This window comes from Ambystoma mexicanum, chromosome 13 (genome assembly GCF_040938575.1).
Source record: "Ambystoma mexicanum isolate Mex_15411 chromosome 13, UKY_AmexF1_1, whole genome shotgun sequence".
NCBI classification, from domain to species: domain Eukaryota; kingdom Metazoa; phylum Chordata; class Amphibia; order Caudata; family Ambystomatidae; genus Ambystoma; species Ambystoma mexicanum.
The window spans coordinates 527456023-527474052 of NC_090938.1; the positions used below are offsets into that span (position 1 = coordinate 527456023).

The window sequence follows — 18030 nt, forward strand, 5'->3', positions numbered from 1 at the left end:
AAGGCCATTAACCACATTCCAGAAGATTATTTTAACCCCTAATGAGTCAAACGGGCTAATCCCTCATTGTACAACTGCATTAGCTCTAAACTCAAAGGGCTGCCATCTTACACCACTGCATGGGACAAAGACCTTGGCTCAGTGATACCAGAGGAAAGACGGTCTGCAATTCCACAATCTTAGGGGGCGGGGGGGGGGGGTTCAGGGTGGTTTACGAAAAGCTACCCATGTGCCCAATTCGCAGAGAAGGGCGTCACATTTTTGGCAAGTGGATACCAGACAGATTGAAGCATGCAGGCGGAATAGGGGTGAGCTTGGGAGAGGCCCGGAATTATTGTGCATACCTGGTGCCACTGCCCAAAGCTGTCATATTAACGGTCAGGCATGGTTCGATTGTTGAATTTAATGGCCAACTCCTCTTTCCAGGTTGAACCCACAACTTGTCTCCGTCATATTTGGGATGGGTCAGGTACGTGATAATCCAACTATATGCGCTTTAGTAAGGGCAATGCTTTTAGTTGCAGAGGTAATCGTGGCAGCCATGAGGAAAACCACCAGAATACCCACCTTAGAGGACTGGTGGACCCACATGTGGACCTTGCTGATTAATGAGAAGATGTTGTTTATTTTGCAAGATGATCTGGCGTCCGTTTTTATAAAGTGTAACTGTTCCTTGAATTACACCAAAATGCACAACAAAGACTACTCCTATCCTACTCTCCTTAGAGCTCTGGGTCTAGCGGACTGTATTTAAGTAAGGGTTAGTACATGTGTACAGCAATGTTGATGTTCTGAAGAGGAAACAATTCAGTCCAGCTTCTTCTTTCTGCACTGGCCCAAAGTATTTAGTCCCACCTTTATTTAATGGATTGCCGAGCAGCCAGGCAAACTGCTGGACTGAGGCTACTTTTAGGTGCCACCAAGGAATCAACAAGCTTTATTTTTAGTGGATCAACATGATCTTCTCTGCTACATCAGTTTATATTTGATTGAGTTTGTTTTGTTTTAGGTTGTTCACGTTTGTTATATCTCGTTAAGAATGCTGAACATTAAAGCATTGATGCATTGCACGCCTGTGTTATCGGAACAAAATGGCAAAAAAAAGATTTAAATACAAAATAAAAAATGTTTACATATATATTTTGTTGGACTTCCCTTCTTGTGCATTTATGAAATGTGTTTACAATACCTTTAACCAGCTCACATGGTCTGCAAAGTTGTCATTCAATCACTTGGAGAGACAAGAATTCAAAGGAAATTTCATGTAAACGAATTAGGTTGATCTAAATGGGCCTTGGAAATACGTGTTAGGAAAACGGTTACCATCATGCCTGAAAATAAAACAGTTGATTAGCCTGTGCTTTAACATCTTGAGGGCCATTTGCCTTTAGACCCCCAAGTCACCAAAAATCCATGCAATAGGCGAGTGCTGGCAAGTCTCCCCTTGCCATTCCAGAGTGTTTGCTTTGCAAAGAAAGGAACAAGTTACTTACCTGTAACTGTTGTTCTTCCCAGCCTGACGACGGGGAATATTCATGAGCATGTGAATCCATGCCAGACCCCATGCTGGAGAAACAATATACCTTTTGCAGGCTTTAAAAGAGAGACAAGACAGAAAGAGGGAGACAGAGACTAGGAATATGTAGTAGTACCCAGCATAGACCAAAAGAATGGGTGAGGTTGGGGAGTGAAACCGAATCAAAGATGGGGAACATGGCCCTCATACATTCATGGGCCTACCTACAACTATGCCATTTTATAATCGAGTTTCCCTTCATCAAGCAAAATGTTTTGTACAATAGTTTTTTACTTCATCTCTTTTCAAATATTTCGGATTCCTTATACTCCAGGCCTAAAGTGTTTGCTCTCGTTAATCACCTTGGAGGGAATGTATACAGATCCAATTCAGTTTTTAGCGTGTATCCAACCAGTGGCTAGTGTAACGTGTGTGAGAAAGGCAGTACCCTGACCTTGTCAAAAAGGGGGACCAGTCCCTTCCCTGTGACTAAAGAAAATACGACCAGTGATCAACACCCCAGCCAAAGGGGGTAGGTTGCAGTCCCTAAAACCCTTTGTGCCAGAATGTCTGTATGCAGAACACTATCCCCAGAGGTGCCTTTGCTCGATGATCACTGGCATTCTACATCCGGCCAAGGCTCCGGGATCAGAGTGACCCCCTGAGAGGCGCAGCATCATCCAGGGGGAGTGGCGGAGCAGAGCGTCACCTGAGGGATCTGCAGCATGGAAGCGGGAGGAGGTGGAAAGCCCGGGACCTAGGTCGCAGAAAGAGAGAGATAGAGAGAGAGAGAGAGAGAGAGAAAGAAAGAGAGAGAGAGAGAGAGAGAGAGAGACAGCAGAGAGAGAGAAGCAGGAGGGGGAGAGAAAGGAGGGGAGACGAAGGAGGGGAGAGGAAGGAGGGGGAGAGGCAGGAGGGAGTGAGAGAAAAGAACTGCCATTCATGGCAAGCCAAGAGATCACAGGGAGCTGCCAGAGGAGGCCAGCTGTCCCATGCTCTGGCCTGAAAATCACCTAAACCACCAGGGAGTGAACAGGGACACTAAGTCCCGATAGGAGCCTGGAAACATTATGCTACCAGCCATAATGCATGGCAACCCTGCATGAAGAAAGTGGGTAGGGTTTAGCCCCCTTTTGGACAACTTACCTCATTGCAAACATGCTCGTGGATACGTCAGCAAGGGGACCGTGATATTTAGGCGGGTCACAGGAAACAGAAGTGTGTGTTATCCGGGGCGAGGTCGGTGGTGGACAAGGAGATGGGCAGGAAGAAGGAGGATAAGGCAGCTTGTGGAAGAGCTTAGAAGAGCAAGCAGGACATTGGTTTAGGAAGGATAGTAGGTCTGCAGTGTTAGTGTGTGAGGAAAGTGTGTAGAAAGCATAGTCTAAGAAGTGAATGAGAGAATGGTACTGAGTGTAAGAAGAGAGACTGAGAAGTGGTGGAAGAAAGTAGCAGTTATGGGAGAAGGAGAGTAGTAGTGCTGGGATAAGGAGAGTAGTAGTGGAGGGAGGAGAGTAGTAGTGGAGGGAGGAGGAGAGTAGTAGTGGTTGATGGGTGGACTAGTGGTAGGAGTGTGGGGTAGTAGTGTGGAGGAGGGAGTAGTAATGTGAGGTGGAAAAGTTGTGTTTAGAAATGGAGTAGCATGAGAAGGGCGATATAAGCAGGGGAAGTAGCGATGTGGAGTAGGAGGAGTGGTGACATCAACGGCTGGAGGCGAGAACTAGGAGGAGTGAAACATAAGGATAGAAGATTGGTAGGAGCAATAAGAGAAGGGATGCAGGAGTGAGAGTAGGACGGGAAAGGGGTACATGCGCATGATTGAAATAGCTTGAGTCCAACTGAGCAAGTGCAAAGCACAATCTCAAAACCCATTAGAACACTAATCTTTGGTTAGAGTAGGGAAAGGCATACTTCATAGCCAGTAGGGGTTTCAGACCAGAAGTACTAATGTGAGGTTACAGACACCTCGATTAGGGAGGAGACCCAAGGGATCGAGAGCGAGAGACAGCCAAGGGCCCACAAAGCTAAAATAAAAACCCTTGGACTATTTGTGTTTCGTGTGTCTCCATGCGTTTCCTTTGCCATCTGTGATGCATAATACTACAAATCAGAGCTTAACACAGCCTCTGATGGAGCCTCACAAAGTATCAAATACACATCACAAAACTGGAACAGACCCTTCCAAAGCTCCTAACAGTCCATCACATTACCTTGCCAGAACCTCACATTTCCATCAGTTGGCCCTTACATAGCCTGCAACAGATGCCCATGCCCCTTCTTCCTTCTCTAATGTTCCCTCTCTTTCTAGCCCATGCTCCCTTTTGTTCTTCTGTGATTTGCTACAGTCTTTGGAAGGCCTAAACGCTCTAAAAGCAACTAACATAACATTGTTAATCTCAGGTGGATGGAAAGGGTTGCACAAGTGAAAAAGCTTACCCCTCAGTTTCTTAAAAAGGTATTCTGGAGGTCGAGGCATATCTGGTATTACATTGTAAAGTGGCTCAAAGTAGTGAAACATCTCAGAGGAGGACTCTTCAAGTGGAACAGTATCAATCACCTGTAAGGAGAGAAGAAGAATCAAAGAAGGCCCAAGAACCTCCGAAACTACAGTGAGCCCCACTCCTTTTAAAAGGGGATTCCTATCCCATTTGACTTCACTGATTTCACAGCCAATCAACAACTTTACTTGTTGCATACCAGCAGGCAAGATTTGTGCATTTCTTTTACAACAACACCACAGATGCAAGGCAGGACAGGAAAGAGATATGTAAGATCTACAGTACCTACCTGCATCACATTTTAGAATATCAACATCCGATGAATATGATATGATATGCCACCTGAGATGTGACAAGATCAGTCATTGCTTTTTGAAGTCATATTTCTGGAAATCACTTTCTGCAAGGGTGGGCTGAATGTACTATAAATACCTATTTTGGCACCCTCTCTGCAAAGGCATCCTGACTCCCCAATTCATGACACACTAAGAACAATATTAAACACTTCCACACAAGACACGCTGCTATTAACAGTACCTTAAGTCCATCTGGACTAATAAATCATCACAGAAATCACTTTTTTGCACAAAAGGGAGTCCCAAACTTTCAAAAAGGTGTTTTTACTTATGGCAGTGCAACAAAACCATCACGTGTAGCTTCTATGCTTGTAAGAAGATACAAAAACCTTGAAAATGTAACATTTCATAATCTTTGGTTATTATCGGCAACCAATGAATGTGTGATAAAGCATCATCAAGCTAGAGAGATGAACATAAGTCAGATAGGAACCATTGACCTACATCGCAGTATCAGATGACTCCACATACCTGCAACAAGGTGTTCGTGTGGATCCTGGGAAATGTGAAGAGTACTTGTGCGTGCATCCTAGAAGTTCACAAGCATGTATGTACACAGACACTAGGCTATACATCTGCAAGAGAGACAGAGTTGGAGTGGATCAACTAATGCCGTCAGAAGGAGTGGGAAAGCAGGATGGACCATTATTTAATTTCCAGAGTGAGGTGCTGTTGCAGAGAAGAGAAGGAAGGAAGGAAGGAAGGAAGGACTACTCCCATCTCGGCCAATCCGGTCAAAGATCTGAGGAGGGTGGACTATTACAACACTAGGAGTAGATGGAGGGGTGAAACTGACAGTTATAAAGGAACCCCCAAAAAGAAAGTGCCCATTGTTCAGGGCTGGAAGAATGACGGCCTACGCACACCGACTTGTCCAACAAATTCAAAAGATCTAAAGCAGGAGGGTCAAGCTTCCGAAAATTGCAGCATAATAATGGAACTCTCTGCCTCCAGCCCTGGGATCTGAACAATCTTACTGGGCCTTCAGGATAGCTTTGAAAACATGCCTTTTTGCAAAAAGCTGAAAGGGGAACAGCCCCGACGAATGCCTCCTATTTGTGTAACATGTAATGCAACAGTGCCTTGATGCCTGTGGGCTGAGCGTACTTTATAAATGGAAAATAAATAAATGAATAAATTGCACAATGTCATTGGAGCCAAGGAGAAGCTGAGATGTACACTTGCCATATGAGGTGCTGAGCAGGCAAGAAGGGCACTTACAACATGTCTTAAGAAGCAGAGAGGAGCACTTGCTAAAAGATGTGTTGGGAGGTCTTGGAGTAAAATTCACATGTGAGGTGCTCAGAAGCCTATATACTATATACTCCTTTGAGTTTAAGAGGCGTTCAGCAGTCCTGGAGCGCTCTTGACATGGGTTGGGGAGGATAGAAGTCTGGGGAAACACTCAATCTTAAGTACTGCAAAGCTGGAGGATCACTACATTCTAGTGGATGTCAAGAACCCAGAAAGTATTAACCTACGAGGCGCTGAAACATGAGAGTTGCTGAGAGTTGGCGAAGGCATTTCAAGCAAAAAGGCGTTGAGAACCTTAAGGAGTTACAGAACTGAAAAGGGATGGGTACCATGCCATGCCCTTGAATTAAAAATGGTGTTGAGACAGATGGGACACATTGGAGTCATAGAAGCATGAACAATATATGGCTGTTTTAGGAAGTGGCCTGATTTGATATAGAAGGATTTCTAGATCCATTTGTATGAGGGTTGTATTTTGTGGGAACGCACAGATGTATTCCCAACCCAGGGACAACCAAACTGCTGAAGCTGGAGAGCATTTCTCCTTTGAAGGAAAACAATAAGAAAACCACAGACCACTGTGTTGGCCATTCTGTGACTAAAATAAAGTGAAAGGCATGATTAAAGCATTCACCAACTTTATGCTGGTGGTAAAGAGGCCAGTGGTGTCATTCCCATGTAACCCTTACACAGGGAGGATAAAGAGATGGGTTACGGATGGTTGGAGAAGGGCCAATGAGGAAAAAGGCAGGGTTCGAAATTGAAGGGAGCTGGGCACTATTTATCTCCTGCTTGTAGCCTACAAGAGCCTAGTTAGCTTGATGGCAACAAATAGCGACCAGGAGCTAATTTTGGCTCCCCATGCCAAATGATGCCGACCAAGCACATCTATGTGAATTTAAATCTATGTGCTTGTGGCAATTTATAAACACACATCAATACACACCTATAAAACATTTAAAGTATATGGGGTCATACAATATAAATGTTATGTTTGCATTATAGTGGAAGTTAAATTTGTGTAATGCTATATACCTGCTCCATCTTCGAGTCACTGGTTAATGCTGGATATCTAGGAGCTGCTTTTAGCTCCTGCTTTTGCAATCTTAATTTCGACCCCTGAAGGGGAACCTCTGTAAAAGAAAGTAGAAGGGGAATGTCATCTGATTAAAAGGTGTGAAGCTAATAGCAGCACTGAATCCATAAGAGTAATAGTTGGTGTCCAACATAATCTTAGTAAGCAGAGAGATGTTGGAACTAAAACTCCCCGAACAGCAAAGTCTGAGGCTGACAAAATTAGAACATTTACCTCAAAGAGAAAGCCTAGTGTGGCTTGAAAATCGATTATTAATCTAACAAAATGTGAATTATGGTCACTGTGGTATACCTATTAAACACTTCCAAACAAGACACACTGACAAGTTTAAAATATATTGAGTGAACTGTTATACACCCAGGTCCAGGCGCGTATTCCAACTGGAATGCTCGTTAAAATGTACAAGACCGAAAATCAGAGAACGACAAGATAAATAAAGCAGTCAGTGTAAGTACAGACATCTTCCTGTAGTCCCACAAATGTGCATTTTCCATACTTTGCAGAATGAAAACAAAGGATTCAATCAGGGTAAATGGAAGTTGAATTTTCCTGATTAGCTAAATTGCTAGGTGGAGGACTGAGATCAGCATTGCGGTTCCAATCTGGACCTTGTCAACTTTGGATGCTTAATCTTTGGGATGTTTGCATATTCTGTTTATTCTCCCATCCCGGTGCAGACAATTATTTTAGTTTCCCCTATTTTTATTAAGCAGATCGATTTATGCCATATTCTCCCTGCTCTATATCACAGTAGAGATTGTGAGCGGTTCCAAATATGGCTTACCCTACATGCAATTTTTCACTTTTACAATAACTGTTTGAAAGTAAAACGACCTACAAAAAAAACATTACAACCTATCAAGAAGCATTAACCTACCAAGAAGCATTACTTCTAATAATGAATTATAGTGATGAGAGTTCCATTTTTAATTTGAGTATGCAAGGGAAGCACTCCTCCAAACGGGATATTCTAGCTAGAGGTTGCACCCTGTAATTCTGTTTGATATTACTAGTTTATTAATTGTATGTGTATTTGAATCTCATGGGCTTATTGCCTGCTGTCTTTTCATCTGTACGAAGACTAAAGGTTTGGCATTTGTTCTAGGAGTCGTATGCTGCCAAAAGAAATTTGTTAACCATGGTTATTGATTATATTGGTATATTGTATAAATAGTGTTTGTGGTTTAATGGAGAAATCCGAATAAAGATTACTACTACTAAGTAAAAAGCGTGAAAACAGGCACAATTGCCTTTGCTTGTCAGTTTTACACTCCATTGTATAAAATGTTAATGAGGCCTGCAAATTATGTTTTGCAGACAACATTTACAATGGATTCCTAAGAAATCCAGCAGCTTTTATCAGATGCCAAATGAAGGTGAATTCCATCCATAGAAATCCATTTTGTGCCTGCTTAACAATCTCAGGCAGCCGTAAAAGGATGAGCCCTTCGAAGAGTGAGGAGGAAGCACGGTTCAAACGTTAATTCCAGTTGGTGAGCAGTCCATAAGCCGCACCCCGTACAGGCTGACGTATGAAAGGCTGGAAACATATGGCCGCTTCTCTTACGTGGGCCTGAAGGGGCGTGGTGTAAACAGGAGCCGGAACAGTGGAGCCGACAGACCCCGAAGCACTTCAGGTAAGCGAGAGGGAGGGTGGGGGGAACCCCCAAAAAGGGACCTGGAGTGGGCTGCAAAAAGAAACCGAACTTGCACATGAGTGGCCTTTTCGACCAGAAATCTGCAAGTTCAGACTTTATTTTGCAGCAGACGGGCATAGATCCTTCCACTTTGTGTCCCTTTTGGGCCTTCAAAGTGATTGAAAAAGTCCAATAGCAGTAAGCCAATGCATAAATGCATTAGGTCTTGCTTTTATGCCTTGGTTTTCTACCCCACCCCTTATAAATTTACCCCTTGGTGTTTTATCCTAATTTAGTAAGGCTAATCCAGATGGGATCCTCTTGCTCTCTGCCAAGAGCAACACAGGATTAGAGCTCTACATATCAGTACCCTCCTGCATGGTACTCTGGCTATTGCCCAGCCCCTCAGAGACCTTTTCGGTCTGCACTCTGTGCCCGTGAAACATACCTCAGTGAGTAACCGCTGTGTCACAGATGGCTTACAAATACTTCAACACCCAGAGACAGTTGTCACAGATGGTTCAAAGAACACTCCAACTCCCAGAGAAGGTTCAAGAGTTTTTAATTGATTTCCTTTGTTGGGCACAAGGGCCGTCTCACTCTATCATACTCAGGGATGGTTGGGTTAGTATTCCCATCCTAACCCAGGAGTTCTTAATCCCCGGGTTATTATAGAGTAAATATTGACCCCCTACAATCTAAGCTCCAAGCTGACTGGTGGGGATCACTTAAAGGCAATCTGCCTTTTAAGTCTCAACTCCTTCCGGTACTTTGTAAACTAGTTCTAAACTATAGATATTGGGAATGCTAAAAGAGGCAAGGGAATGTGCCTTTCAGACACATTAGCCGACACAGTCTCCTTCCTGTCAAATGCTGATGTTCCTCTCCCCGTCTAATTGTTAAGCGCCCCTCTCCACTCCTTTGCCCAACTCCAACCAGTCTCTCCTTCTTCCTATGTCTTCCTCCGAAGTTCCTCACTCATTACTTGCCTCTACCTTCTGATGTTATTCCTCTTACTACTCTCTCCTCTACAACTATTCTCACACTCCCCACACCACTATCACTCTCCCACCTCTACCAAATCCCCTCTCCACACTACTACTCTCCACACTATTAGTACTTGCCTTTCTCCACACTATGACTACGCCACCATCTTTACTTTTATTTTTTATTTATCAAGCACCAGGTTACAGTTTTGCAAATCATAAACAAACATTAATGAGCTGCCGAAACAGGTATGACATTGTATACAACACACTCTTGGAACCAATCAATTTCTATCATTGTGTACCCTTTGATATTCCAGATATTGCTGGAAGTCACCCCAAATGTCCAGATGTTTCTTCCTCGTCATTGGCCCAAATCAAGTAATTGAGCCAGTTGTCATACGTGGGGGCTTCCCTCCATGTCCAGCGCATCAGGATAGCTCTTTTTGCCAATATGAGACCAAGGTTGACCAGTTTGCGCTTCAAATGATTCAGCGCTTCAAAGGATTCAGTTTCTTCACGTATCCCAGTAAACATGTCGAGGGTTCCCATATTAGAGACTGGCCCACCATTTCATCTAATGCATGACATATTGCGCCCCAATACATCAACAGTGCCTGACATAACCACAGCATATGTATGTTATGCATAGTTTGTAAAGCGCCAACACAGGTTTTTTCCTTGTGTCACATGAGAGTAAATAGTGAAGACACCAGTGTGATGCAGATTCTTGTGGGAATCCAGGCTACACAGAGGCCATGGCTGAACGGATCCGAAAGTACTGGAGTCTATGAAGTTGTGTATCGCTGACGTGTATCTTAACCAGGTCCCATGGGGCAAATGTCCCTTCATAGAACAAATCACTTAAGCATAGTATGCCTGCCTCCTGCCAATGTGTCGCCAGTGACTCGTCCCGTGTAGGGCTCAAAAAGGGCTTGAAAGCGGTATAGCCTGGTTGTATAACACTGTATTCTTAGGGCATTGGACTAACCGAGCCAAAGCTTTCTGTGCGGCTCTGACAGGGTCCAGCGGATGGGTATGATGGTGCGTTTCCCCCAGGATTGTATGTATCAATGACGGTGGTCCAACCCCTTGCCTCTCCAGCCACGTATGTGACATCTGCAGGCCTCTATCCACCCAGTACGTTGCGTAATGTGCCTGCACAGCCAGATAGTATAGTTCAAAATCAAGAAAACCAAACATTACACACTGTTACTTTGACAAATGGTCTCATGGTGGAAAGAGCCGGTCATCAAAGCATTTATGGAAGGGGTAAAAAGACTCCACCCTCCAATTTCTAACCCACCGCCAGCATGTGATCTAAGCAGATTCCACAAGCCTCAGAAGGGATACATTACTCACCGCAATTGTATTTCTGATGTTTATATCTGCTTAGATTCACATGCGACCCACCCTTCCTCCCCTCGGAGAGAAGGCGCATGGATGCTAATGAGCTTGTCTGATACGTATCTGCTTGGATACAACTGTACTCCCGCTACACCTCATGCTACCTCAGGTCGGAACAAATAATCTGAGGGACCTTGACGTGTGAGGGATCATGGGTACAGTGGATGTCACACTAGGGATAGTATTACTGGCACGCCCTGTCGACGTCCCTTTTCGAGTTTCGAAAACAACAACTGTAATACTCCGCAACTTCCACTAGATGTCGGCCTATGCACAGCATGTGAATCTAAGCAGATGCAAGCATCAGAAATACGATTACGGTGAGTAATGTATCCCATGTTTTATTGTTGAATTGCAGGGGAAGCTGGCTGGATAAAGCATAGCGTAAGAATTCCACGCTCCCTGAGGAGTTTAACACCAACAAATGTGCGTCCCTCCTGCTGCACCTCTAAGGTGTAATCTGGAAAAATGCGGATCACACTGGACCCCATCTTCAACTCTTGCTTCTCACATGCGGCCCAAGCTTCTGGTTCTGTAGTTCATTAAGCGGGCGATAATTGGTCTGGGGTACACCCACCCCGTCTTGGCTTCGCCTCTGTTATGCGCTGTGTTGCTTTCTCAAGCTGAGCGTGTATGGACGTATCATTGACAGTGATGCCATCCAAATTTGTCGTTGATGGAGGCAAATCCTTGCTGCATTCAGGCCTTAACCCCCTGGAGATCGATGGGTGGCCGGGCTCCCTCTGTTTGCACCTGGTTGCTTGTGTCTTCTACCGCCATTTCTACAGCCTTCGGGGTGGGTTTCAAAAATGTATCCATGGAACCACTTTTCTTCGGCCTGACCCCCTTAGACATGATGAGCCTCTGTGCAGTTGTCGCGTCCTGATCTGCGGTATGTAAGACTGTTGACTCCCAATTGCAGCCAGAGATGACACCTCCCAGGATCTGCTTAAACAAACAGGACTACGGGTGAACAGCGATCAGCAAATAGGGAAGCAACGCATCACTCCGTCAGCCGCTCTTCTACACGGCACACCACCCACAGCCAGAGCATGCAGTGCAGTAGTGGCTCCCAGATCAGGGCGTCAAGCCTGTGAGTGTTCTGGCCCTGGAGCGCAGCGCAGGCCGGTACCCAAGCCACACAGTTCAACACACAGAGAGCGCGCAGGGAAGTGAAAAGGACAAATTCTCGCTCTGCCAGCCGACAGTTCCACCGTAGCATATACGTGCCCCAGCCATACCAATTAGCCGGTAATCATATGTTGCAGTGCAATTGCAATGAAGATTTGGCGGGCCGGGGTCTCCGGCAACCTCAGCCGTGCGTGCAGCGGGCAGCCCACGCAGCCCAGTATGTCAGAATAATGTCTGCTTGTTCAGGGTCAACCGTGGATCATCTCCAGCAACAGCGTCGCCCTGGGGGCCCCGCACCCAGAACTGCGCTCGCTTTGGGCAGCACTTGCCTCTATCCCTCCGGGGATGACAGTGCTCCACAGGACCGGGAGGATAGCAGCAATGAGGAGCTGGCTCTAGGAGTGGGTCGACCGAGCACAAGCCCCACCCGCCACTTTATTGTGACATGTGTGGTTCTCGGTTCGGGCCACCACGTCCAGCAACCTCTCCACCGCTGCGAGACCAGGCAGGCCTCCGGTCATACACAGGCCTCTCCCTACTATCAGTCGGTATCACCAGCCAAACCGCAGTGCCCAGTCTGTTATCGTGGCTTTAGGTGTCGCTTCACTGCATGTGGCGCGCACCAGCATGCTCTCATCCCTCATTACGTTTTTCATCCTGTTTTCATTCAAGGATGCCTCGTTTCAAGTGTGATACCTCGCAGAGAGTTTCCACTCAGAGCGGAGCTCATGCGAAAGCCGCCATCATGGCACTCGTGCAACAGCGCCCCCATCGCCACCCTCTTTACTACTACTACCACTCCATCCCACCTTCTACTCAGTCGCCCTCCTTTCACTCTCGCAAACACTTTCCACTCTTTTTCTATGATCCCTATAACATTTACACTCGACTAGCTTGTGTACAAACTCACAATACAGCATCACTTGCACTCGCCAACCAGCGTCTCACCTTTTCTCTATGTGAACTCCATACTCCAATCCATCGCCCTCCTTCCTGATGGTCTCTTGGTCTGCTACATCCTTCTATTCTGACCTCACCCAAACAACCCACAACAGCCTGTTTCCTGTGGTCTTGTATCCCGCTCAACATCCTTTGATTGTTTTTTTTTTTTAACCCGGTCCAATCTGGCCCTCTCTTTCCCACATGGAAGGGGTCACAATTACAGAAAGTTTCAAAGAGCGGGTTAAGCCCGGTCCCTTTTCTCCACAGGGGGTACTGCAACAATGGTGGCCCATGCTGCAAAGCGTCCAGGTTTGTGATAGGGACCTAAGACAGAGTTCACCTCAAGATAAGTGAAGTCTTAATGAGCGGCTGCCGCTCTACTTAATGTACCTCGTGGTCTAAGAGGTCTACAGCAGATTTGCTTCTGTACAGGCTGAGTAACGATACGCAGTGTCTGGATAAGCTATGTAGGAGCTCCGACTTCTCTTCCCCCGCTTCTATCCCATCACTTGCAGACGGGCCTGGGAAAGCAGCATAGAAGCTCCAGCTACCCTTTCGTGCGGTCTCCAGGTTGGGTCGCATGGGTTGGTATCTTGTGGGTGGTCTCCTCATGATTGTTGCTCCTCTGGAAGTTCTAGAAAAGGAGGAGCAAACTTGGCCAGCATTTTTGTTAGATGTATGAGGTTATGCAAGTTGGTACTGCACATATAATGACTCACACCTTGGGAGGGGACATGAATTGGGGCTCTCTCAACAGCCACTGTCTCCCACTGGGTTAGGACAGCCTCCGGCTTCCACCATGGTATGTCTCCCACCCAGGCTGAGATGGATTCCTATGGCGTCATGAAAAAGTCAGATTACTGACCTTGTCACACAGTTCAAGGATTTTTATTAAACCTTTTTGGAAGGCCTTGAAGGGTAAGCCCTCTCTCTCTCATCTTTAAGAAGAAATACCCTTACTAGCCCAGGTGTCCCTAATTACCCAGGTAAGTATCTAGTGCTTGGTAACACCTCCTATTTCTGTTCCGTCTGTTCATTCAGTGAGGACCTAAAGGCAATTGCCTTGTCTAGCTAGTCACCCTCTGGTACTTCCTACGTTGGACCTACACTATCACATGGTGAATTCTAGCGAGTTGGAGGGTGGCTCAAGCCCCAATCTGTCTACTTCCTTTCAAGCCCTGATGTTCCTTTCCCTACTTCTCACTGCTGTTCTACCCTCCTCCTGCTACTCTCCACCTTCCAACTCCACCCTCCTTCTCTTCTTAGTCTTCCTCCTCTGTCCCTCTGACTCTCTTTCTACAGTTTACCTCCATCCTCTGATATTACTACTCTCCCCCTGCTACTCTACCCTCACCACTCCACTACAACTCTCCATTCTCCACTACTCTCCCCTTGACTACTATTCTCCCCTATTCACCACCACTACTCCACTCCTCCTTCTGTTCATTCACCCACCTTTCCTTCGCTCCCTCAGTCACCTTCCACACAATCTCTACACATTCTTTAACATTTTCACTCAACCACCTTACAGGCACCCTCACAACACAGTACCACTTGCTCTAAGCAACCAATAACTAACCTCCTCTACAAATTTCATCCACTCTCCAGTCCACCCTCCTACCTCCTTCTGGTCTCTTGAACTGCCTTCTCTGCCTCTTCATACCTCACCCAAATAACCCACACTTTCCTGTCTCCCTTCTTATCCATCACCTCCTCCCAATGGTACTCTTCCCCAGGCCAATCTCGTCCAGTCTGCCCCACTCAGAATGTGTTACAAATGGTAGAATCCCATAAAGGGGGTCTATGCCCGCCCCTTTTTGCCACACAGATCTGTCATGCCACTTTGGAAAGTGCTCCTGGTCTTGTTATGGGGCTGCATTGTAGCCAAGTCATAGTAAGTATGGGACTGTCTCTGGTTAGTCTGTCTCAGGGAGCTCTGTCACAGCTGCTGCAGCGTGACATGCCTTGGTGTTAACGTGCAGTGCACAGCATTGTTTGCAGCTGTGTGGGCTCTCTGCTGCTTTGCTTAGTGGTCTCTCTCTTCCTGATGTTCTGAGCAATCTGATAACTGGAGTAGTCTGCTTGGAGGCTCTGGTGAGATGCGGCCTTGTGCGCAGTCTTCCCAGAGCTTTGCTGTATGTCTTTGCTGCCTGAAAGGAAATGAAAGAAAATGGCCAGCATTGTGTTCAAGAGGTATGGGGTGATCCACAGTGATACTGTTCAGATACATGCAGGCACTTAGGGATGGGACAGGAATTGGGGCCCTCCCAACTGCCACCCCCTGTCTGAGGGGGGTCCCATCCCCTCTTGACAAGGTCAGTTTAGTGACCTTATAACAACTGTGATCTATTCAATCTAGTAACACAAAAGAAGGATTGATCACAACCTACAATTTAAGGTGGTCTATTAAAACAGGAGGTTTGGTGGTGGCTTGAAAGTTTATATTCTCTTCACATGACATGGCACGAAACCCTATAAAACCAGAGATTGTTTCATGGATTACGTTTTTAGGATGGGGATACTCTACTAGTTTCTCTGTCCATTTGTCTACAGTTGTACAAAAATGAATTTGCAATGTTGCTGGTGCCATGGTAATCATATTAGACTTATTTGGCGATGTGGTAAGACAGAATCAAGAGACAGAGAAAGGTGGCATTTTAAATTAAAGGGTCATTTATATTGAACACAAAAACCCTGAGCTGTCCCTAAGGTTTTTGACCATACTCTAAAGAAAAGGAAGGAGGCTAAAACAGTGCTTGTTGGTATGTCCTACAAAATGAATAAAGTCCACCGTCCAAAAACCTGCTCTAGCCCAATTTTGTCGCTACCACTGTAACAGAAAAAGATACAATACGGCTTTTGCCCCACAAAAGAATGGGGGCTGGTTTCTGACCCTGCCGTGATGTCTCGGATATCAGAAAATGGGCTCCTTCCCCCGTTGCACAATTCAAATCAAGACACCAAATGTCTCTTCAAGCTTCCCCTCCTCCGGTTTTAGCAATGTCTTTGGTTAGTCTCTTTCTCCCTGGATTGCCAGGGACTTTGTCTCAGTGTTGAGTTTTCCTCCACCCTTATGGACCCTCTGTTTCATAAGTCTACACAAGGCACTCTCTTTGGGCTTCCCACCAAGGGCTCTTGTGGTGCCTTTTCCAGTTAGCTACTTCCTGACCTTCACCCCTCCCTGCGGTCTTGGGTCTCACATCCAGTCTTAGGGTCTGGTTTCTATTACCCTGCCTCAGGGGACTGGTTTCTCTCACTCTGCCTCGGGTTCTTGGATGTCTTTCACCCCGCCTTGTGGTCTGGTTTCTCTCACCCACCTTGTCTCACCCCGCATTGGGGTCTGGTTTCTCATGATAGTCATCTCTTGACTTTTTCCTCTCCCTAGGGTCTTGGGTCTCACACCCAGCCTCAGGTCTCGTTGGGCCTTGTCGCCCCCCTCCCGGTTCCCTGGAAAAAACGCATACCTTCCATCTCAGTACAGTGCTCCTTTGTGTAGGCGTTCCAGTAGGCCGATGGGGATTCCCTTTTCCGACTTCCTCCTGGAGTTCCGCGTTTGACTGAGCTGGAGTTCCCTTCCCACTGTTCTCATGCATGACTTCGACATTGGTTCCTCGTTGCGCTTCTCGTTTGCCGCTTAGGTGCCATCCGCTGTTTGAGACTCGACTGGGCTGGGCTTCTCCAGTCGAGCGTTGGCTTCTTTCGTCTCCCAGGAGGAGGTCTCTACTCCTCTGCAGCTCTGCGGGCTACTCTCCTCCCATGTAACAACGCTGAATGGGAATCTATCCTCCAGACTACCAGGAGGTGGGTATATTCTTGGCTCGGCTTTCTCCTCTTAGGTGTGGATGGTGCCAGAAACCATACCAGCTGTTAGTGTAGAGTGTTGCAAGTTATTATACTTTGTCCATTTTAGAGGCTTGTTGGTATTATCTTTAATTTCAGGATTTCTCCAGAGACAGTCTTCAGAGTGGAGCAAGTAAATAACATACATACAAGGTATTACTTTTTGCTATACATATAACCAACCATGGAATAATCAGAGGGAGTCTTTCACTACACAATCCGAAGACATAGGAGATTCAAGGGACAGGGGCTGCGCAAGGAGCCTCTGAAACGCACACCAGCTAGGATCAGCAGCTGCAGAAAGAGGTACTTACAAAAGGTGTAGGGACTGCAAGGTGAACACCCAATGCTAGCATTCCGTGTCTGGGAAGGGTACGGGTGCAGAAGAAGGATTGACACAAAAGGTGGCATGTTTGGGGCTAAAGACTTTTATTAAGTAGTAAAGCAAGAGAAAACCTATCTTTTCGGAGACCACCAGGGGGCGCGGAGCATGCAGGACGCGTAAGCATCGCGCTCCTGAAAGCACAGCAGGGCCTAGTGGACTTTCCTAGTCCCCGGCCTGGAGTACGAGACTGAGCCGGAGAAGACCTGTCCCCTGATCAGAGGGCCCCACCCTGAGAGTACCGGGGGACCCGCCGCAGTGTGGCCCGGGGCCCTGACTATAGAGGTGTCCTGAGAATACACCGCACCGTGGGGGACTCGGAGTGGGGCACATACGAATGCGGCCCCCACGGACACAGTGAATCCTACGAGAGCCGAGGAGGACACGGCCCGGGCTTCCCGTCCTCTATCAGCACATCGGAACGGGGGCAGCACAGAGGGGCGCCCTCCAGCACCCAGAGCTCACTCCCGGCCCACACCCAGCGCACGGAGGCCCCGTGACAGACAACGCCCGGACGGAGGCATCGGCCCTGTGGACGCCTCGGAAGCGCCTCGGCCTACCTGGCGGAGCCCAGCACAATGACGGGGAGCAGTTGGACGTGAGAACGTGGGGGGGCAGGGACAATCAAGTGGACGAGCCATCTAGGGGCAGCCCCCCCCAGGGCCTTCTCCCTGCTTGCATGTAGGAACGCCACCCGGGCGGGGCGCTACGAAAAGAGGCCGGGCCGCCTGAAATCTACAGATTCAACTAGGCCCAGTATCTTTGAGACTCTACTTCGACCAACAGGCCCCACCTAGGGCACAGCGCCACTCACGGAACCACGTGCCCTCATCGCCCGAGTTCCCAGTGGTCCAGCCACTGAGAGGGCCCTGGACCATCGACCCTGACACCGTCCCTCGTAAGGGGTATAAGCAGCACCGTCCTGAGGTGCGCCAGAAGTCTCAGACCCTGGAGCGACCCCCAGAACCCAGGGCGATTTCATCCC

At 47.0% G+C, this 18030-nt stretch overlaps 1 protein-coding gene across 3 annotated transcripts in view; it reads right to left on the reverse strand.

The window, feature by feature from the left end:
- The window catches only part of ACBD4 (acyl-CoA binding domain containing 4), a 1158671-nt gene that overhangs the window by 873107 nt on the left and 267534 nt on the right, over positions 1 to 18030 (reverse strand). For all 3 annotated transcript variants that reach the window (XM_069634234.1, XM_069634235.1, XM_069634236.1), the window contains exon 5: positions 3953 to 4073. In XM_069634234.1, the coding sequence (XP_069490335.1) occupies positions 3953 to 4073 (121 nt within the window). The remainder of the gene's footprint in view (positions 1 to 3952; positions 4074 to 18030) is intronic.